We start from the raw sequence: 18,280 nt of genomic DNA, 5'->3' as shown, positions 1-18,280 counted from the left end.
CTTCTTTCGCATTAACCTCTTCCCTGAAGCAGGACTACGCATGTTATCACAGCAACCACGCAGAAAGGAAGCTTCAGAGGGATTAGTGATGGAAGGGACTTTGCATTTCTTGTCAAACCAACCGAGTGGTTCATCTTAGCTGCTCACCAAAGAACAGCAAGGGCTTTCCCCAGACAGGCCAGAGAAAGGACAGCACATCCACATGTAGCGTCTCTGGGGAAATGGGACAAATATAAAATGAATCCCCGTCTTAGGAATTGTTAAACACAAAGTGCAATCAAACAGCACCATCACAATTCCCAAACTATGGGAGAAAAATCTTCCACCTGTTTCCTTCTAAAGAGAAGAAATTATTCAGTAATCACTCCTCTTGTTTTAAAGTAATAACGACTGAATATTTGAATAGAATTCCAACAATGGTAAAATCAAACATGTAGAACCTTATGTAAGAGAAAAAAATGAAGAATTCTGTAAACAGTAATTAATATAGTATCTGAATAAAAAGTAGAAAATACGTTTGAGCATATTGCTCTAAAATACTAGACTTAGTGCCTCCAAATAATTGACTCAATAGTTACTAAAAATCAACATGAATGAACCTATTTAATTGTATGATAATGTTTTTTATGAAAGGTGACTGTAGGAAGGGCGCTAGTTCCATTGATGAAATGCAGTCTTCTTTCAGGATGTGATACTGATAATAGAAACTACAGAAACATGCATGTCTCTACCCATATCTTCCCTTGGTGAACTTTTATTAATGTTATACCTGGAGTATTTTCCTGCCAGTGAGATCAGTTTATCTCACTTTATGACCTCTTATAATAAACTGGAGGTTCAAAATCACACAATTAGTAGATGGTTTACCCAGGATCCAAGTCTAGGCCCTGCACTCTCTGATGCTTGCACTCTTTCCTCTGCCTTAGAATCAAAGGATATAAGTCATTTATGCTCTGTGTATGAGAGGTACCAACTCACTTGGTGGTAGTGTCCTATAAGCAAAAATAAAATCTTCTCACCCAACCTAAACTTCATTTCCAATATTCCCATACTGAACTCAAACTTAAGCTCATAATTTCCATCACAGCATTTTAAAACTGCAGTCACAAGCTTCTTTCAAATCTTGTTTCACTGATATACCATTAAAAGCTACCTTTCTACATTTCACTCCTTCTTTATAATCGGTAAAACTGATTCAAAATACATCCCATTTAGTTAGAATCTTAGCAATTTGATACCATTTAATTAGAGTCATTTTTATTTGTGGATCTGTCTCTTTCTTAAAAAGAGTATTTTAGTTTCTGACTGACTCTAAGCGCATATAAATGGGATCCGTGCAGGGCCAGGTGTCTTAGCCTTCCCAGGCGGCTCAGCAGCCTCTGGACTAAAGGTGGACAGGACTTGGAGGAGGGAGAGGAAGGGAACTTACATTGTTGTTCATCGCTCATGTCGCCACACTGATCTGTGAAGTCACACACATTGTCAGGAGGCAAGGAGACCCCATTGTCACACTGAAAGGCTTCCATTCCTTGCTGAACCAGTACAGAGGTGAAAACGCAGGAAATCCAAAGGATACCAAAAGCTTCATTCTTCAGGAAAGCTAACATTCTGGCCAGGCAGAGGAGCACTGTTTGATAGGTCTTCTTAGAGATCAGGCCGTTGTAACGGGTGGGTTCATAATTAAAAACATTCTTTCTCTTTTCTCTATTTTTTGATTTCCAGATTTGCCTCTTATGACTGAAAGTGCTGGTAACTATCCGCAACTCTTAACAAATGAGTCCAAGGCAGTTCATTTACTCTTTCAGGGGAGTGTCTTTAGAAAATATTTAACTTGAACAATTGCACCATTTCTCTATCTAGCTAAGCACAGATGTTTATTGCCCTATGTATACCATGTTTAAACAATTTAAGCCCTTATGATAAATTTTTCTTTCAGGACATAGCATTAACTACTAAAGGGCAGGCACATAAATGGGAGGAAAATTACAATAAAGTTATAAGTAACATAAAAAGGTTCTATATTAATTCCTATGCTTAATCATGTTCATGTAATTTAGAACATTACTGTCACTAAAACTCATTCAAATACTTCAGGCCCAATTATTAGAATTGTTTCATGAGAATGAAATGCTTGTCCTCTATCACTGAATGGAAACTTTGCATTGCTTGCTTAGATAAACTGAAAACCACAGGATTTTAAAAACTGAAGGGACATCGGGCATCATTATTTTCCAAATCACATTACTTGGACCCAAGAAAGTTAAGGGATACTTATGAGGAAACACAGTAATTTGGTATTAGAAACTGGAATTCAAATATCCTGCTACCGGGTGCAGTGTTTCTTCCTCTGCAGTACATGGATTTTCATGTCAATGCATCTTCATGCGCTTTTACAAGTGAAACATACAATTTCAGGATCCATATTCAGAATGAACAGTACACTAAAGTTCAGAACACCTGAACTTTATATTATAAATAATAACATTTTATGAAGGTGAATAATTATAGAAATTATATGGAGTTAAATATTCAAAATATTCCTTTATACTTGATTTCTTAAAGGCATCTTGAAGTTCTATTCAACTATCTTCTTTTAATTTCTGCACTATAACTGCAAGAGACGGAGACACCAAGACTTTAAGAAGAGACTGGAGAACGCAGGGTGGAAAGAACCATAGATCAGGGACAGAAAACGCTTCTGTGCTTTTAAAGAAGATACAAAGAAAGCAGATTTTCCAAATATTCTAAGAAAAATGACTCAGTAAAAACAATATTCTAAGATATGAGCATTCAGAATTCTAGGAGGAAAATCCATAATTTGCCCAATTACAATTGACCACTCCACACAATTTAGCATTTCATTGCTCTGTGCTCCATTCCAATTTCAGAAATATTTATTCTCCTTACCTCTCTGCTTTGTAAATGAATTCTAAGAAACACATTGCCTACTTCTCTCTTTGTATATCTCTTAAATGTTGACTCTCCTTATAGTTCCACATTAGTCCTCCTCTCTGCTCAGATTATACATTTTTCTAGGTTTTCTCTTCATGCTCATAATTTCAAGTAATATCTATACGTTGTTATCTCCCCAATCTGTATCTGAAGTCCTGATATGACATGTTACTCAAACCAATATCTTAAGTGTTCTTCCAGCACACACACACACAACACATAGCCTAATTGACTTGTCTACTTGAATCAAAAACTAATTTCATCTTCCCTCCCCCCACCCAACCAACCAGTCTGTCTTTACTCCCCTATTCTATATTGCAGTGAACTGCGCCTTCTTGCTGTCCATCTCGCCAAGCCAGGAACCTATATGTTGGTCCTGGACTACCCTTACCCGTTCTACCCATCAATCATCAAGTCTCACACATTCTGTATATGTCAAGACTCCATCAATTCTCAACTCAGCAATACCCTGAACCAGATGTTTCCACTACCCAAAACTCGTTTCCCATTCTTCAGGCAGAGTGATCGTTCTGAAGCATAAAGCCACGCCTACATATTTCCGGAAGCGCCATATTTCCTAGCACGGCTTGCAAACACAGCTCACCTTCCGCAGTTCACTGCTGATTACATCTTCCTCTGTGTTCTCAGTCAAGATCTTACTCAGTTATTACACTAGCAGTTTTCTGAACATGCCACCTCTAGACTCCTGATCTGAGATCCCTTTCCCACCCCAAGCACCAGGTGAATACTAATTATTCTTTAGTTTCCAGCTTCAAGGACTACTGCTAAAGTATCCTGGCTTATTTTCTCAGGCTGAGTTAAATTTCATTCCTGGGTTCTCTCACAGCCTTCTGTTCTCACTGATCTTAGCACTTCTGGGGCTGGTGTGGTCATTGCAGGCTTACTTCAGTGATTCCTCCATTAGTCTGTAAGATTGGAGCTGGATTGTGACTTTCTCACTATTGTATCCCCAGTTACTAGCAAAGTTCCTGGCAGATAGATGTTGCTCAATAAGTAATTCCTTATTGAATGTATTTTATCAGGGCTTACCATCATTTCAATTTTTGCTAGGTACATGTAAATAAATGCAAGATGTGATTTTTTTTTTTTTTTTTGGTGGTACGCGGGCCTCTCACCGTTGCGGCCTCTCCCGCGCGGAGCACAGGTTCCGGACGCACAGGCTCAGCGGCCATGGCTCACGGGCCCAGCCGCTCCGTGGCATGTGGGATCTTCCCGGACGGGGGCACGAACCCGTGGTCCCCTGCATCGGCAGGCGGACTCTCAACCAGTGCGCCACCAGGGAAGCCCAAGATGTGAAATTTTTAAATGCCATTACATAAAAGATATATAGAGAAAGGGCCCAAATTTGCTGTCTCACTGAAATAAGAGATATTTATCCAAAAAGAAAAAATAAGATATACATTTCTTGTGTTCAATGTGGCTTTTCTATTTCTAAATCTCATGCTATTTTTAAAGGCCCTTTAGATTTTGAAATTGCAATTTGTGTTTCATTGGCAATGCACTACACCATCCCCCTACACTGAATAAATAAGGAATGCATCATATCAAAGCTCATTCCAGGTTTTCCTTTTTAAGGAAGGACGGAAGGAAGGAAGGAAGGGAGTAAAAATGAGAAAAAGTTAAGAAGAAGGAAGAGAAAGATGAAGCAGAAGAGTGTAAAAAGGCACACAAACACAGAAACATTTCAGTTTTACATCTGGATTCTGAATTTAGGTCCCGTAACATTTTATACGTTCACTATTTTCCATTTAGAAAAAAAAAAATCACATATTTCATTGCTGTCATAGCTGTTTACTGCCTAGTTTCAGCTGGGAAACTCCTTTATTAACTGTTACCACCTACTAAAAATAACATTACTCGGGCTTCCCTGGTGGCGCAGTGGTTGAGAGTCCGCCTGCCGATGCAGGGGACACGGGTTTGTGTCCCGGTCTGGGAAGATCCCACATGCCGTGGAGCGGCTGCGCCCGTGAGCCATGGCCGCTGAGCCTGCGCTCCGCAACGGGAGAGGCCACAACAGTGAGAGGCCCGCGTACCGCAAAAAAAAAAAAAAAAAAAAAAAACATTATACTGTTTCAAGTGCCATTCATCATTTAGACAAGAAATGAACTGGAATGGTGGCACCTAAGGTAAATCAGTACAATCCAGTAGTATAATAGTTTATAAAGTAAATTTATATTTTGTTGCCAAAAGATAAAATTATATTCAACTGATAATTTCTCTATCACTTTTTCTCTACATATACCAAAAGGGGCAAAAAAATAAACTGGTAGCAACCAGAGTTTTTTTTATCTAGTTTATTGAGGAAAGCTAACACGTCTTAGAGATCCAGTGCTGTAACACTGGGCTGCGGGCATCATACATATTGTCTCATTATGTCCAAAACATCTTGCATTGTTCCCTACTTCTACTTTAAAAAAAATATTACTCAGTTGTCCAAGATCACAAATGATGGAGCTTGACTATATAATTTTAATTGAATTATATTGCTTCTGGATGAGACTTCCAAGAGGCAAAGTGAGAGAGCAAATTCATTTTAAAAAGAAATGACATACTGTTTTATCTTTTTTAAAAGACTGAGCACCTACTTTACACTAGATATTGGGCGTAGGGAGATAGGAGAGATACAATGAAAGATAAGACAATACACCTAACTTACAAGGATTTACAACCTGGGAAGTGCATATACGACCTTTGTAAAAAATGTACACACACTGCTTCTACTTTGGTCTTAAAAAGAGTGGATTATGTTTTCTATAAAAAAAATAAGCCAACTCTCAAGCTACAAAGAAGGTAGATGCTGGATGGAGTGAGATATAAAATGCTTTAAAATATATAAATGAGGGGCTTCCCTGGTGGCGCAGTGGTTGAGAGTCCGCCTGCCGATGCAGGGGACACGGGTTCGTGCCCTGGTCCGGGAAGATCCCACATGCTGCGGAGCGGCTAGGCCCGTGAGCCATGACCACTGAGCCTGCGCGTCTGGAGCCTGTGCTCCGCAACGGGAGAGGCCACAACAGTGAGAGGCCCGTGTACCGCAAAAAATAAAATAAAATAAAATATATAAATGAGCCCTGAGCCTACAAAATGCAGAGCAAATTCCCAGGAGTTGAAAGGGAGATAGAAGGAGACATAGCCAATGCAACAGAGTTTATTATTGAATGACTGTCCTAAAGAATATTTTAAGGAAAATTCCAGAATTAATGTGGAATAATCATTGAAAGAAAGTATGAGATGCAAGAAGAAGGGGTGAGTAAATACTGAAGCTCTACTGCAGATTAAAGTGACCCAGAACCCTAATCTTGAAAGATGAACTGAGAAAGGTCATTAAAAGATTTCTATTTACATAAGATAGGGAAATAGAAGTGCTATCACTACAGAAAGCCAGAGGAAGAGTATGCTAGGAAAAGAATTCCTGGCACCTTCAATAAGGATTCCCATAGATTCTGACCATCCAAGTAAGAGCTCTCAACGAAAAATTAACCAGCAAATGACAAACAAGACTCTATGACTCAGGGCCAGCACAAAAAAATAAGCAAAGGTACAATTACATACCTGATAATGTCATATATTGGCAGTATGTCATCGTGAATACAAAATAATTATGTATCAAGTGTTAAAAAGATTAAATTTTTAAAATAAGCTCTAGGAAGAAGAGACTAGCCATGCTTTTGTTAAAGTGACCAGGAAAAATATAATCACTGAGAATGAAAGAAAAGTAGATGGTATAAGTAGGAAGAAAATAAACAAATGAATAAAGAATTTAGTGAATTGGAAGACAGGTATTTTTTAAATGTACAAAATGTACCATAGAGATGTATGCACACATTTTACAATATAGTTTAAGACTGTGGAACATAGCATGGTAGGGTCCAAAATATGACTAAATGAAACTTACAGGGGAGATTTTAAAAAAAGAATGGAGAGGCAGTATTTGAAATAAAACTTTTCCAGAAGTGAAGAAAGTCATGCACTCTGAGGATTCAGATGACTGCAATGACTGCAAGTACTTCGAATCCCTTACCCCTCCCCTCCACCTTCCCTTGATAAAAGAAGTAGTCCTTTCAATTATTCCAATTCTCTACAATCTCTTCTAGAAAACAGAAGCAGAGGGAATGCTTCCTAACTTATTCTGTGAGGATAGCATTACCCTATTACCAAAATCAGACAAAGACAGTAAAAGAAAGAAAAGTTACAAACCAACCTCTCATGAACATAGATATAAAAATCCTCAACGAACTACTAGAGAATTAAATCCAAAAATGTATAAAAATAATTATATGCCACTGTATATATTACCAAGTGGAATTTATTCCAGGTATGTAAAATCAGTTCAATATTCAAAAATCAATTAATATAATCCATCACATCAAGAGTCTAAAGAAGTTATATGATCATATCCACTGATGCAGTAAAAGCATTGGACAAAATCCAACATTAATTATAATAAAAACTCTCAGAAAACTAGGAAAATAAAGAAATTATCAACTTGATAAAGAACATCTACCAAAAACCTATAGCTAACATCATACTTAATGGTGAGAAACTAGGTGTTTTCTCCCTAAGATTAGAAACAAGGCAAGGATGTCCTCTCTTCCTATTCAATATCACACTGGAAGACCCAGCTAATGCAGTAAGACAAAAAAAGAAAAGAAAAGATATACTGATTGGGAAGGAAGAAATAAAACTGCCTTTGTTCACAGGTGACATAATTTTACATGTAGAAAATCTTTTAAAAATCACACATAAAAAACCCCTGAAACTAATAAGTGGTTGAAGTAAGGTTGCAGGATGCAAGGTTAATATACAAAGTTAATTGATTTCCTATATACCAGAAATAAACAATTAGCATTTGAAATTAAAAACACAGAACTATTTTTATTAGCACCCAAAAAATGAAATGTATAGATATAAATCTAAAAACATATGTACAAGAGTAGTATAAAGAAACCTATAAAATTTTGATTAAAAAATCATAGAAAATATATATAGAGTGATATCCCATGTTTATGGATAGGAAGACAATGTTGTTAACAGCTCTTCCCAACCTGATGTATGGATTCAACACAATTCTAATCAAAATTCCACCAAGCTATTTTATGAATATCCACAAAGTAATTCTAAAGTTCGTATGGAAAGGCAAAGACCCACAATAACCAACACAATACTGAAGAACAACAACACTGGAAGACTTCACAACAGTGTGAATACACCACCTGACTTCACAAGTTAGTGTAAAGCTACAGTAATCAAAACAATGTAGTACTGGTAAAAGAATAGGCAAATTAATCAATGGAACAGAATGGAGAGTCTGGAAATAAACCCACACAAATACAGTAAGTTGGTTTCTGACAAAGGAGCAGAGGTAATTCAATGGAGAAAGAATAACCTTTACAACAAATCTGTTGGAAAAAATGGACAACCACATGCAAAAAAAATATTAATATAAACATGGACTTTAGAACTTTCATGAAAATTAACTCAAAATAGATTATAAACCTAAACGTAAGAAGTTTAACTATAAATTCTAGAAAATAACATTGGGGAAAATCTAGGTGACCTTGGGTTTAGCAATGACTTTTTAGATATAACACCCAAAGCACTATACATAAAAGAAAAAAAATGGGTGTTTGATTTTATTAAAATTAAAAATATGTCTCTGAAATTCTGTTAAGTGAATGAAAAGACAAGCCACAGACTGAGAGAAAATCTTTGCAAAACATTTATCTGATAAAAGACTTGTAATCCAATATAACAAAGAACTCTGAAAACTCAACAACTAAAAAAAATCTAATTCAAAAATGGACAAAAGAAAAATGGATTATAGCCTTTAATCCAAGGCCGGAAACCATAAAACTCACAGAAGAAAGCACCGGGAGTAAGCTTCTGGATGTTGGTCTTGGCAATTTTTTGTTTGTTTGTTTCTGGATTTGACACCAAAAACAAAGGCTGCAAAAGCAAAACTAAACAAGTGGGACATATCAAACTAAAAACCTTCTGCAAAGCAAAGGAAACCAACGACAAAATGAAAAGGCAACCTATGGAGTGGGAGAAAATATTTGCAAATCACATATCAGATAAAAGGCTAATATCCAAAATATATATTTTTAAAAACTCACACAGCTCAATAACAAAACCCCCCACAAATAATCCAATTTAAAAAATGGGCAGGGGCTTCCCTGGTGGCGCAGTGGTTGAGAGTCCACCTGCCGATGCAGGGGACACGGGTTCATGCCCCGGTCCGGGAAGATCCCACATGCCGCGGAGCGGCTGGGCCCGTGAGCCATGGCCGCTGAGCCTGCGCGTCCGGAGCCTGTGCTCCACAACGGGAGAGGCCACAACAGTGAGAGGCCCGCGTACCCCCCAAAAAAAAAAAAAAAAAAAAGGGGCAGAAGAATCAAATAAACATTTATCCAGAGAAGACACATAAATGGTCAAAAGGTACATGAAAAGGTGTTCAACATTACCTGGGAAATGCAAATCCAAATCACAATGAGATATCACCTCACACCTGTTAGAATGGTTGTCATCAAAAGACAAGAGAAAATTGTGGGTGAAGATGTAGAAAAAAGGGAACTCTTGTGCGCTGTTGGAAATGTAAACTGTTACAGCCACTCTAGAAAGCAGTATGTAGTTTCCTCAAAAAATTAAAACTACCATATGATCTAGTAATCCCACTTCTGGGTATATATCCAAAGGAAATGAACACCAGGTATCAAAGACATCTCTGCACACCCATAGTGATTGGAGCGTTACTCACAGCAGTCAAGATACGGAAACAACCTAAGTGTGTCAACAGATAAGTGGATAAAGAAGATGTGGTGCACGTATACCATGGAGTATTGTTCAGCCATGAGAAAGAAGAAAATGGCGCCATTTGGGACAACATAGATGGACCCTGAGGGCGTTACGTGCAGTGAGCCAGACAGAGAAAGACAAATCGTGTCTGTCACTTGTATATGGAATCCAAAAAAGCTGAACTCATAGAAATGGAGAATAGAAGGGTGATTACCAGGGACTGGAGAAGGGGGAAATGAGGAGATGTTGGTCAAAGCATACAAAGTTTGACTTAAAAGATGAATAAATTCTGGGGATATGATGCACAGCATGGCAATTATACTTAATAATACTGTAGTAATAATACCTGAAAATTGCTAAGAGGATAGCTCTTAAATGTTCTCATCACAAAAAAAGAAATGGTAATTATATGACATAACAGAGGTGTTAGCTAATTCCATGGTGGCAATCATTTTTCAATATATAAATGCATCAAATCAACATGTTTGATACTTTAAACTTACACAGTGTTATACATCAATTGTATCCCTATTAATCTGGGGAAAAAATTATAATGAGGGAAGGGTATGAATAGTTACCTCACCTAGAAGATATACAGATGGCAAATAAGCATATGAATCGATGCTCAACATAACACGTGTGCAGGTCACTGTGAGTTAAAACAATGATATAATACTACACATCTATTAAAATGGCTAAAATCCAAAAAAGGAGGAACTCTCATGCCCTGCTGGTGGGAACGCAGAACGGCGCAGCCACTGTGGAAGACAGTTTGGCAGCTCCTTACAAAACTAAACACACTCCACCTTACGATCCTGCAATCACACTCCTTGGTATTTAACCAAATTTTTTGAAAACTGGGTCCACACAAGTTATTTATAACACTTTATTTATAATCACCAAAAACTGTAAAATGAAGAAGTCATTCAACAGCTGAGCTGATAAACAAATTGTAGTATATCTATACAATGGAACAGTATTTAGTGATAAGAAGAAATGAGCTACGAAAAGACATGGAGGAAATTAAATACTCTAAATAAAAGAAGTAAGATTTGATTCCAACTGTATGACATTTCAGAAAAGGCAAAACTATAGAGGAGTGGGATAGAGAGGGTGGGAGGGAGACGCAAGAGGGAGGAGATATGGGGATATATGTATATATATGGCTGATTCACTTCGTTATAAAGCAGAAACTAACACACCAGTGTAGAGCAATTATACTCTTAATAAAGATGCTTAAAAAGTAAAGATTTCAAAGTAATTAAAAAAAAAACTATAGAGAAAGTGAAAAGATAAGTAGTTGCTAGGGTTCCAAGGAAGGAAGAAATTGATGGGGCACAGAATTTTGAGGGTGTTGAAAGTATCCTATATGATACTGTGAAAGTGGATACCTGACGTTATGCATTTGTCCAGTCCTGCACAACACAGAGTGAACCCTACTGTAAACCATGGACCTTAGTGAATAATAATGGCAATATTGGTTCATCAGTTCTAACAAACATACCACACTAATGCAAGATGCTAATAACAGGAGAACCTGTGGGGGTGAAGCAGGGGAGAGGGGTTATGCCAAACTCTCTGTACTTCCTGTGCAAAGAGCAATCCTCGGTAACCCTAAAACTGCTCTAAAAAGTAAAGTCTATAAAATAAATTTTTTTTAAAAGTAAAGTCTATTAATATAAAAAAATTAGGCTGAGTCCAGGAACTGAGCAAGAGATCATGATTTTTACTGGGCTGACAACCATCAACCTTCTGCACCTCCATTTCTCCCTTTTCTGCTGGCAGATGTGAAGCAACGCCCTCATTGGCTGCCCATCTGTGTTCCCCTTTCCGATGCCAAGCTCTAATAACCATATCCACAACTTCCTGCCGGTCAAGGCCGTTCAGCTGCCCCTCTGACCTTGAGGATCATTATGGAACCTCAGTTACAGACTCTTGGCTTCTGGCAGTTAGATCCTGCTACCTGGTCTCTATTATTTCAGGGCCCCACCAGTCCCTTGGATAAGAATGAGCCACATTCTGTGACCACTTATCTTATCAAAAGGTCTGGACTGCAAAGGAGAGTCACTACTGAACGCGGTGTTGGTGGTGACCCTTTCATCAGCACATTCCTCATGGTCTTGGTCAGTGATGTGCCCTCTGGGCTCCCCCCAACCCTCTAACGTGTCTCCCTCAGCAATATTCTCTGCCCCGGAAACTCGGGCACATCTGCTTTGGTTGCCTTTGTCCGTCACTTTCTCCAGGCTTGTAAGAAAGTGACGAGAAATGAGTTCACCCCACCCCCTGGACTCTTTGCTAGGGTTTAAAATCCTGTGTCGTGAAAAAGTTCTCCCAAGTCCTTGAAGCACTGCTGATTCAGGCCAACATTCCAGAACCTTCAAAATCCAGTCCTGGGGCTCTCCTTAGGCTCTGCACGGTATGGCATGTATGACTGATTCTTACAACTTCTAGAGTGTATAATTTCTTTCCTTTGTTATCAAGCCCAGCCCACCCATGGCCAGGTTATGCTGGGATTTAACTCTAGTTATGGGCCTGGCAGCCAAGGAGAGGAGACAGGGACAGCTCCTAAGGAGGGCATCTGTTGCCTTCGAGGAGAGATCTCTGCAGCATCTTGTAGCATGGGGGAAGCGCTGGCCCTTGGAGGACCCTCTCCTACTTTCCCCCAGCCCCCCACAGGAAAGATTTCAGAGAGGGCGGGGGAAGAGACTGGGGTAGCATGTGGGGAAAGGGGCACCAAATACAAGAGAAAGTGCCAAGGTGCAGCTGTTGGAGCCGCCCTGGTGAGAGACTGAGTAGAAAAATAGACAGTGGCCAGATCACATGAGATGATAGAACTTGACCCGCCACTTCTGTGGCAACCAGGCCAGGAAACTAAACCACAACCACTGCAGCAACTGGCACAGAATGGCTAGGACTTGCTCTGTAACTGCCAGCTTCTCTCCTTTTATGCCCCTGCTTCCAACTCAAGACCAACCAAAGAGAGTCAAACACGGCCCCCAAACCAATCAGACAACATGCCTCACGTGTTATTCGCGAGTCCCCCTCCAGTTTCCCCATGACAACAACATCCAATAAGGCCACACCCAAAGCCCTTTTTTCCATTATAAAACTTCCCTACTTCCCTGCCTGCCTTTGAGTCTGTGCAAATGATGGCGACTAACTCTTGCTAGACCAAGCTGGGAATAAAGAGCCTCTGTGTGTTCTCATGTGGGTGGTCTTTGTTTACTTCCACATCGGTAAGAAGGTTAACAGCCGTTCCCCATGCCTTCCCCATGCCTACCCATCCTGGGAGAAAGGATGCGTCAACTCAGGATTTCAGAGACGAAAGTGCATTAAACGTGTTTAAAGTACAGATCCTCAGTGTGTGCAGAAATTTATGTTAATTCTAGCAGCTAGCCACTCTTTTCGTGAATGTCATAGCACTGCCAGCTTGGGGCGGGGACAGCCAGTACACCTGCCGAGAGGGGCTCCCAGCCAGCCCGTTACACCCACAACCAGGATCCCACCCCGCTCCCCATGACACCAGAGTGGAGAGAGAGGTCAACAGAAGGTCAACCTTCCCTCACCGCTTGACGATACCACACCACCGATAGGTTCTGAGGGTTCGGGGCATCCACGTGGATGTTTTAGTCTCACATTTCAGGGTCTAAGGTTTTCCCAGCCAGGGCCTGACCTGAGAATAGCAGGCCTGCCTCTGAGCCTTGAACTGCTTCCTAAGGACCTGCAGTTTCTCATCATCCCTCTGCAGGGCACTAATACCACTTAGCAGTAACCAGCCAACTCTGCTGTCTTTGAAAGCTTTGGTTTCAAATAACCTAATCGTTGCATCCTCGAGGGCATTTATTTCCCGGGTCACTACTGGTAAAATCATTAGCAGTTGGGCTGTCACCTTGTGTCAGGAATTATTTTGCCCCACATACCATTCTGAGTGGTGTCCGTTTTACTCACAAGGTCATGAGTGCACCAGTCCCCAAACCCCATCTTACCACCTTCCCTCCTAGACCATTCTTGTTATGCAGGTCTAAGAGCAGATGCTAAAATGGAAGACAAGATACTAATGAGGCAGTAGGAGGGGCGATCCTCATGAAGAATAAAGGGCTGGGAGATGCAGGAGCAGGAAAAGTCTTCTAATACCTCGTAGAGAAGCGAGAAGGGAGCTTGGATAGCAAGAATCTGGGTCTAGAGCACAGAAAATTTTCCAGAAACCACCCCTTCGCTGTTTAGACATTATAACAAAGCTAATGACATCACCTTAGAGAAAGTTTTGTGCTATAATGGCCTTTTTTCCCCCCAAACTAAACATATAATTTTTGCCTTTAAGACTTGAGAATGTTTTGCCGACAATTTTGTTCCCACAGGACTTGGGTATATAGTGTGATGACTACAGTCTTAGTTGAAGAAGAGCCATCCAGAGACCCTGAAGTAATCAAAACTGTATGATCTCTCAAACTGTGGGGTTCTATTGCTTTCCTCCACAGTGGGGTGGGTGTTTGTTATTACTGGTTTCTGCCATAAAATAAATACAACTCTATAGAGAGCTAACTGTGCAGAAGTGAGGGTGTAAAGAGGTTAGATTTCCCACAAATATTAGAGTATCTCTTTCAAGGTATCTATGAGCACAAGGTTAAACTTCTTCTCAGCCAAAGTCTTGACAGCAGGTGGAGGCAGGTGATGATCTCAATCGACCACCAACCCCACGTTCAAAGTCCATCCCACTGAAAAGTGACCTTGCGAGATTCAGGGGCATGTTGGTTCAGGTCCCCAGCTTGCAGTTGAGTTTACTGAAATACAATGCCGTAGTAGCCAGGCTGTCTAACATAGCCTTGTGGCCCCACTGGACTCTTCTTTCATTGTATTTAATATTGATTTTGATTTTAAGGAGATAAAACATTGATTTCAAATTTAAGGGAAAGGGCATATTTTGAAATGAATCTCTTCTGATTACTCTATTCAACTAGCTTTAAGAAAACTTTATTAGTAAAGACATATTTTCTAAAAATTATAACCACACCAGAAACTTACCTTGTGGATTTTAACATAAGGGTACTTAAAAATGGTTTGTGTAAGATAACTTTTCATTACGCTATAATGAGAATATCAATAGTGGTCTCACAGTCTTGCTGGAAATTCATAGGAACTCTAGTTGCACAGTTGCAAAAAAAAAAAATGTTTCTATTGGAAATAAAAGTGATTCTCTGATAGAGTAGTATGGTAGAGAATATCTAAGAAATATCAAGTAGTAAATGAAATGAAAGATGACGGAAATAGGCCCCCTCTTTCTACCAAGGGTGCTTTCCATGAGCAGGATGGTGAGCACACAGCTTGATCTGAGCAACCAGCAAGCACTTCACTGGCGCATAGATCCCAGAAGAGGAGAAACTAGACTGCTTGAGGTCCAAGTGTAAACTTTAAGATCTCATGCTGAACCAACAAGCAAGCTTGACGGGAAGCCTCGCCGTATTTCCCACAATGGGAACAGCGTATTTGCATAAGGGTAGGATTTGGTAAAGTGGAATAACTGGAGAAGGTAGCCATCCGCAATATTATTTGATCTGAGTTTACCTCATTTATTTAATTCTGTATCAGACTGTGAATGGTACACAGGCAAGAACACTGTTTTAGTATGATAGATATTCCCAGGTAAAAATCTATACCAAAGAAAGCTGATGGGTATATGAAATCCCTAAACTTGGCAACACTGAAACCCTGTTTAGGAAAAGGAATTCTATTTAAAATAAAAGTCATATAGGTTTACAAATCTTCACAAGGATATTCTATATGATTTAGAAGAATCTCACTCCAGTCTTCTCACAATTTAATTTTTGTACTTAAACCATATATGTAGGCCTCTAGTACAACTCTATCCTTCCACTGAACAGTTATTGAATATTTGCCTTATCAAAAGCTTTTGTTGTAATGTTTGAGAAGCCAACCCTTGACAAAGACAGCTAGAGAAGAGTGACAACAAATAATAATCATTACAGAGAGAAGGATTAGAAACCAACATATTGGAAGATTAAAGTAGTAAGTCATTAACAGCTTGACAACATCACAACAGTGATGGACATTCAGATGTTAAGGTGACCGGTTCAGTTCAGGAAATACATGATCATAAATAAAGAAAACAAAATCACTGGGTATTCATGTGTCTGTGTTTAGAAAAAAAAGTAGAACTTGGACCATATTATGTTATCTAACAAGTGACCAAAACTCTTATCACTCCACATGACATACAGAAGACCTGGCATTGTAGGCTTAAAGACAGAAGCTACACAAATACATCAGACATGGAATATGCCAACTGTGATTAAATCTTAGTGATGCACGGTTCCTTGACATTTGCTTTTTTTTAAAAATTTATTTATTTTTTATTTTTAACATCTATGACGTTTGCTTTTGTACTTGCCCTTTACCCTTTGTTCTTTGGCAAGAGTGCAGAGGTAAGGGTGGGAGGGAGGGAGCCATGGGAAAGGCTGCTTGTAATTATTAAAAAACTTCATAGAAGGGTCCTTCAAAAACTTGCAGGGCTTCCCTGGTGGCGCAGTGGTTAAGACTCCGCCTGCCAATGCAGGGGACACGGGTTCGAGCCCTGCTCCGGGAAGATCCCACATGCCATGGAGCAACTAAGCCCGTGTGCTGCAACTACTGAGCCCGTGTGCACTAGGGCCCGTGTGCCACAACTACTGAGCCTGCGTGCCTGGAGCCCATGCTCTGCAACAAGAGAAGGCACCACCATGAGAAGCCTGCGCACCACAACGAAGAGTAGCCCCCGCTCCCTGCAACTAGAGAAAGCCCGCGTGCAGCAATAAAGACCCAACACAGCCAAAAATAAAATAAAAAATAAATTTATAAAAAAAAAAACTTGCAAGAACAGGAAGATGTCCAAGTGAATAATAGAGAATTTTGTTTCTTTTTTTGCTCTTCAGTGGTAAACAAGGACACGTCTGGTATTTCTCATTCTATTCACCATTCTATTCTCTCTTGAACTACTTTTGCTTCAACCTTTTAAAGGCCTGTTTGTGTTCAGAGTTCTTAGAATTACAGCTGAATAAAATCCAGTCAGAGAATAGAAGGTGTGTATGGTATGGGTTTGAAGTGAGAAAGCATGAGTCAGAGACACTTGCTGCAAGACACTGGAAGGTACGTTTAAGGCAGATGATTAACAAAAGCAAGCAGGACTAAAAGAGAAATTAGAAAGATTCACTAACTAAGCTAAACATAACATCAAACCATCAATAAGAAGTTGGAATAGTACCTATACAGAAGGCAAGACAACTATCATTGCTCCACTAGTAAGTAGGAAGCAAAATTAGGAAAGGAAAAATGATCATTTATGATGTGTGGGTATGTTGTAGAAACGCAGGGAAATTACTTATGAAACAATCCAAAGGTATACAGTTATATAGTAAGTGTAATTTAACGCAGTAAATTAGCGTTGAATAGAGAGCATCCAGCCTGAAACAAGATTGTAGAATATGATTGTTGCAGACAATTCTGTAATCTAATGAAAAGATATATTTTTGTCAAGGCTATATTTGGAGTACTTAGAGGAAAATGTAAATGATATTCATTGCTCACTGCCTTTCTTTGGAGAGCTGTGAAGTAGTGATGAAAAAACTAAAGCAGCAGGGGATGGAACAGCAAAACTGACTATGACAGGAGAGCCGAAAAGTGTGAAAGAGGAGAGAATTTATCCACTGGATCTCATGTCCCAGTGGGGTAAACTCCGGGCTGCACAAGTAGGGATGGGTTGCACAGGCGCAGAGGTCTCCAGGTGGCATGAACCAAAAAGCCTCTTGTGGTGTCTGAGTCCGTTTGGACTTCTGTAACAAAATACCATAGACTGGGTGGCTTATAAACAATAGAACTTTATTCCTCATAATTCTGGAGACCGGGAAGTCCAAGATGAAAGCACCAGCATATCGAGTGTCTGGGGAGGACTCGTTTCCTGGTTCATAGACAGCCTTCTTCTCCATGTCTTCACATGAAGGAAGTGGGGAGGAAGCAATCTGAGGTCTCTATAAAAGTGAGGTCTCGGGGCTTCCCTGGTGGCGCAGTGGTTGAGAGTCCGCCTGCCAATGCGGGGGACACGGGGTCGTGCCCCGGTCTGGGAAGATCCCACATGCCACGGAGCGGCTGCACCCGTGAGCCATGGCTGCTGAGCCTGCGCGTCCGGAGCCTGTGCTCCGCAACGGGAGAGGCCACAACAGTGAGAGGCCCGCATACCGGAAAAAAAAAAAAAAAACAATAAAAAAAGTGAAGTCTCTGATTGCATTCACTTTGACCAAATCATGTCCCAAATCTTGGGGATTTGGTTTCAACATATGAATTTTCAGAGAACACCAACAATCTATGGCATGCAGGAGTCAAGAAACAAAAGGTACAGGGGTGCAGTTTGAAGGCAATGAAGAGCTGAAACAAAAGAGAGTCTCTGAAATGCTGCCCAAGAAAAGCTGATGCAAACAATATTGAAAACCATGATGCAGATGAGAGCACCAAGGTAGTGAAAAGAAAA

At 39.9% G+C, this 18,280-nt stretch overlaps 1 protein-coding gene across 1 annotated transcript in view; it reads right to left on the bottom strand.

The window, feature by feature from the left end:
- The window catches only part of MALRD1 (MAM and LDL receptor class A domain containing 1), a 661,524-nt gene that overhangs the window by 575,998 nt on the left and 67,246 nt on the right, over positions 1-18,280 (bottom strand). Inside the window, exon 2 of the mRNA XM_019933374.2 lies at positions 1,430-1,627. Within this exon, the coding sequence (XP_019788933.2) occupies positions 1,430-1,627 (198 nt within the window). The remainder of the gene's footprint in view (positions 1-1,429; positions 1,628-18,280) is intronic.

This window comes from Tursiops truncatus, chromosome 2, assembly GCF_011762595.2.
Source record: "Tursiops truncatus isolate mTurTru1 chromosome 2, mTurTru1.mat.Y, whole genome shotgun sequence".
Lineage (NCBI taxonomy): Eukaryota > Metazoa > Chordata > Mammalia > Artiodactyla > Delphinidae > Tursiops > Tursiops truncatus.
This window is presented reverse-complemented; position numbering and strand designations above follow the sequence as displayed.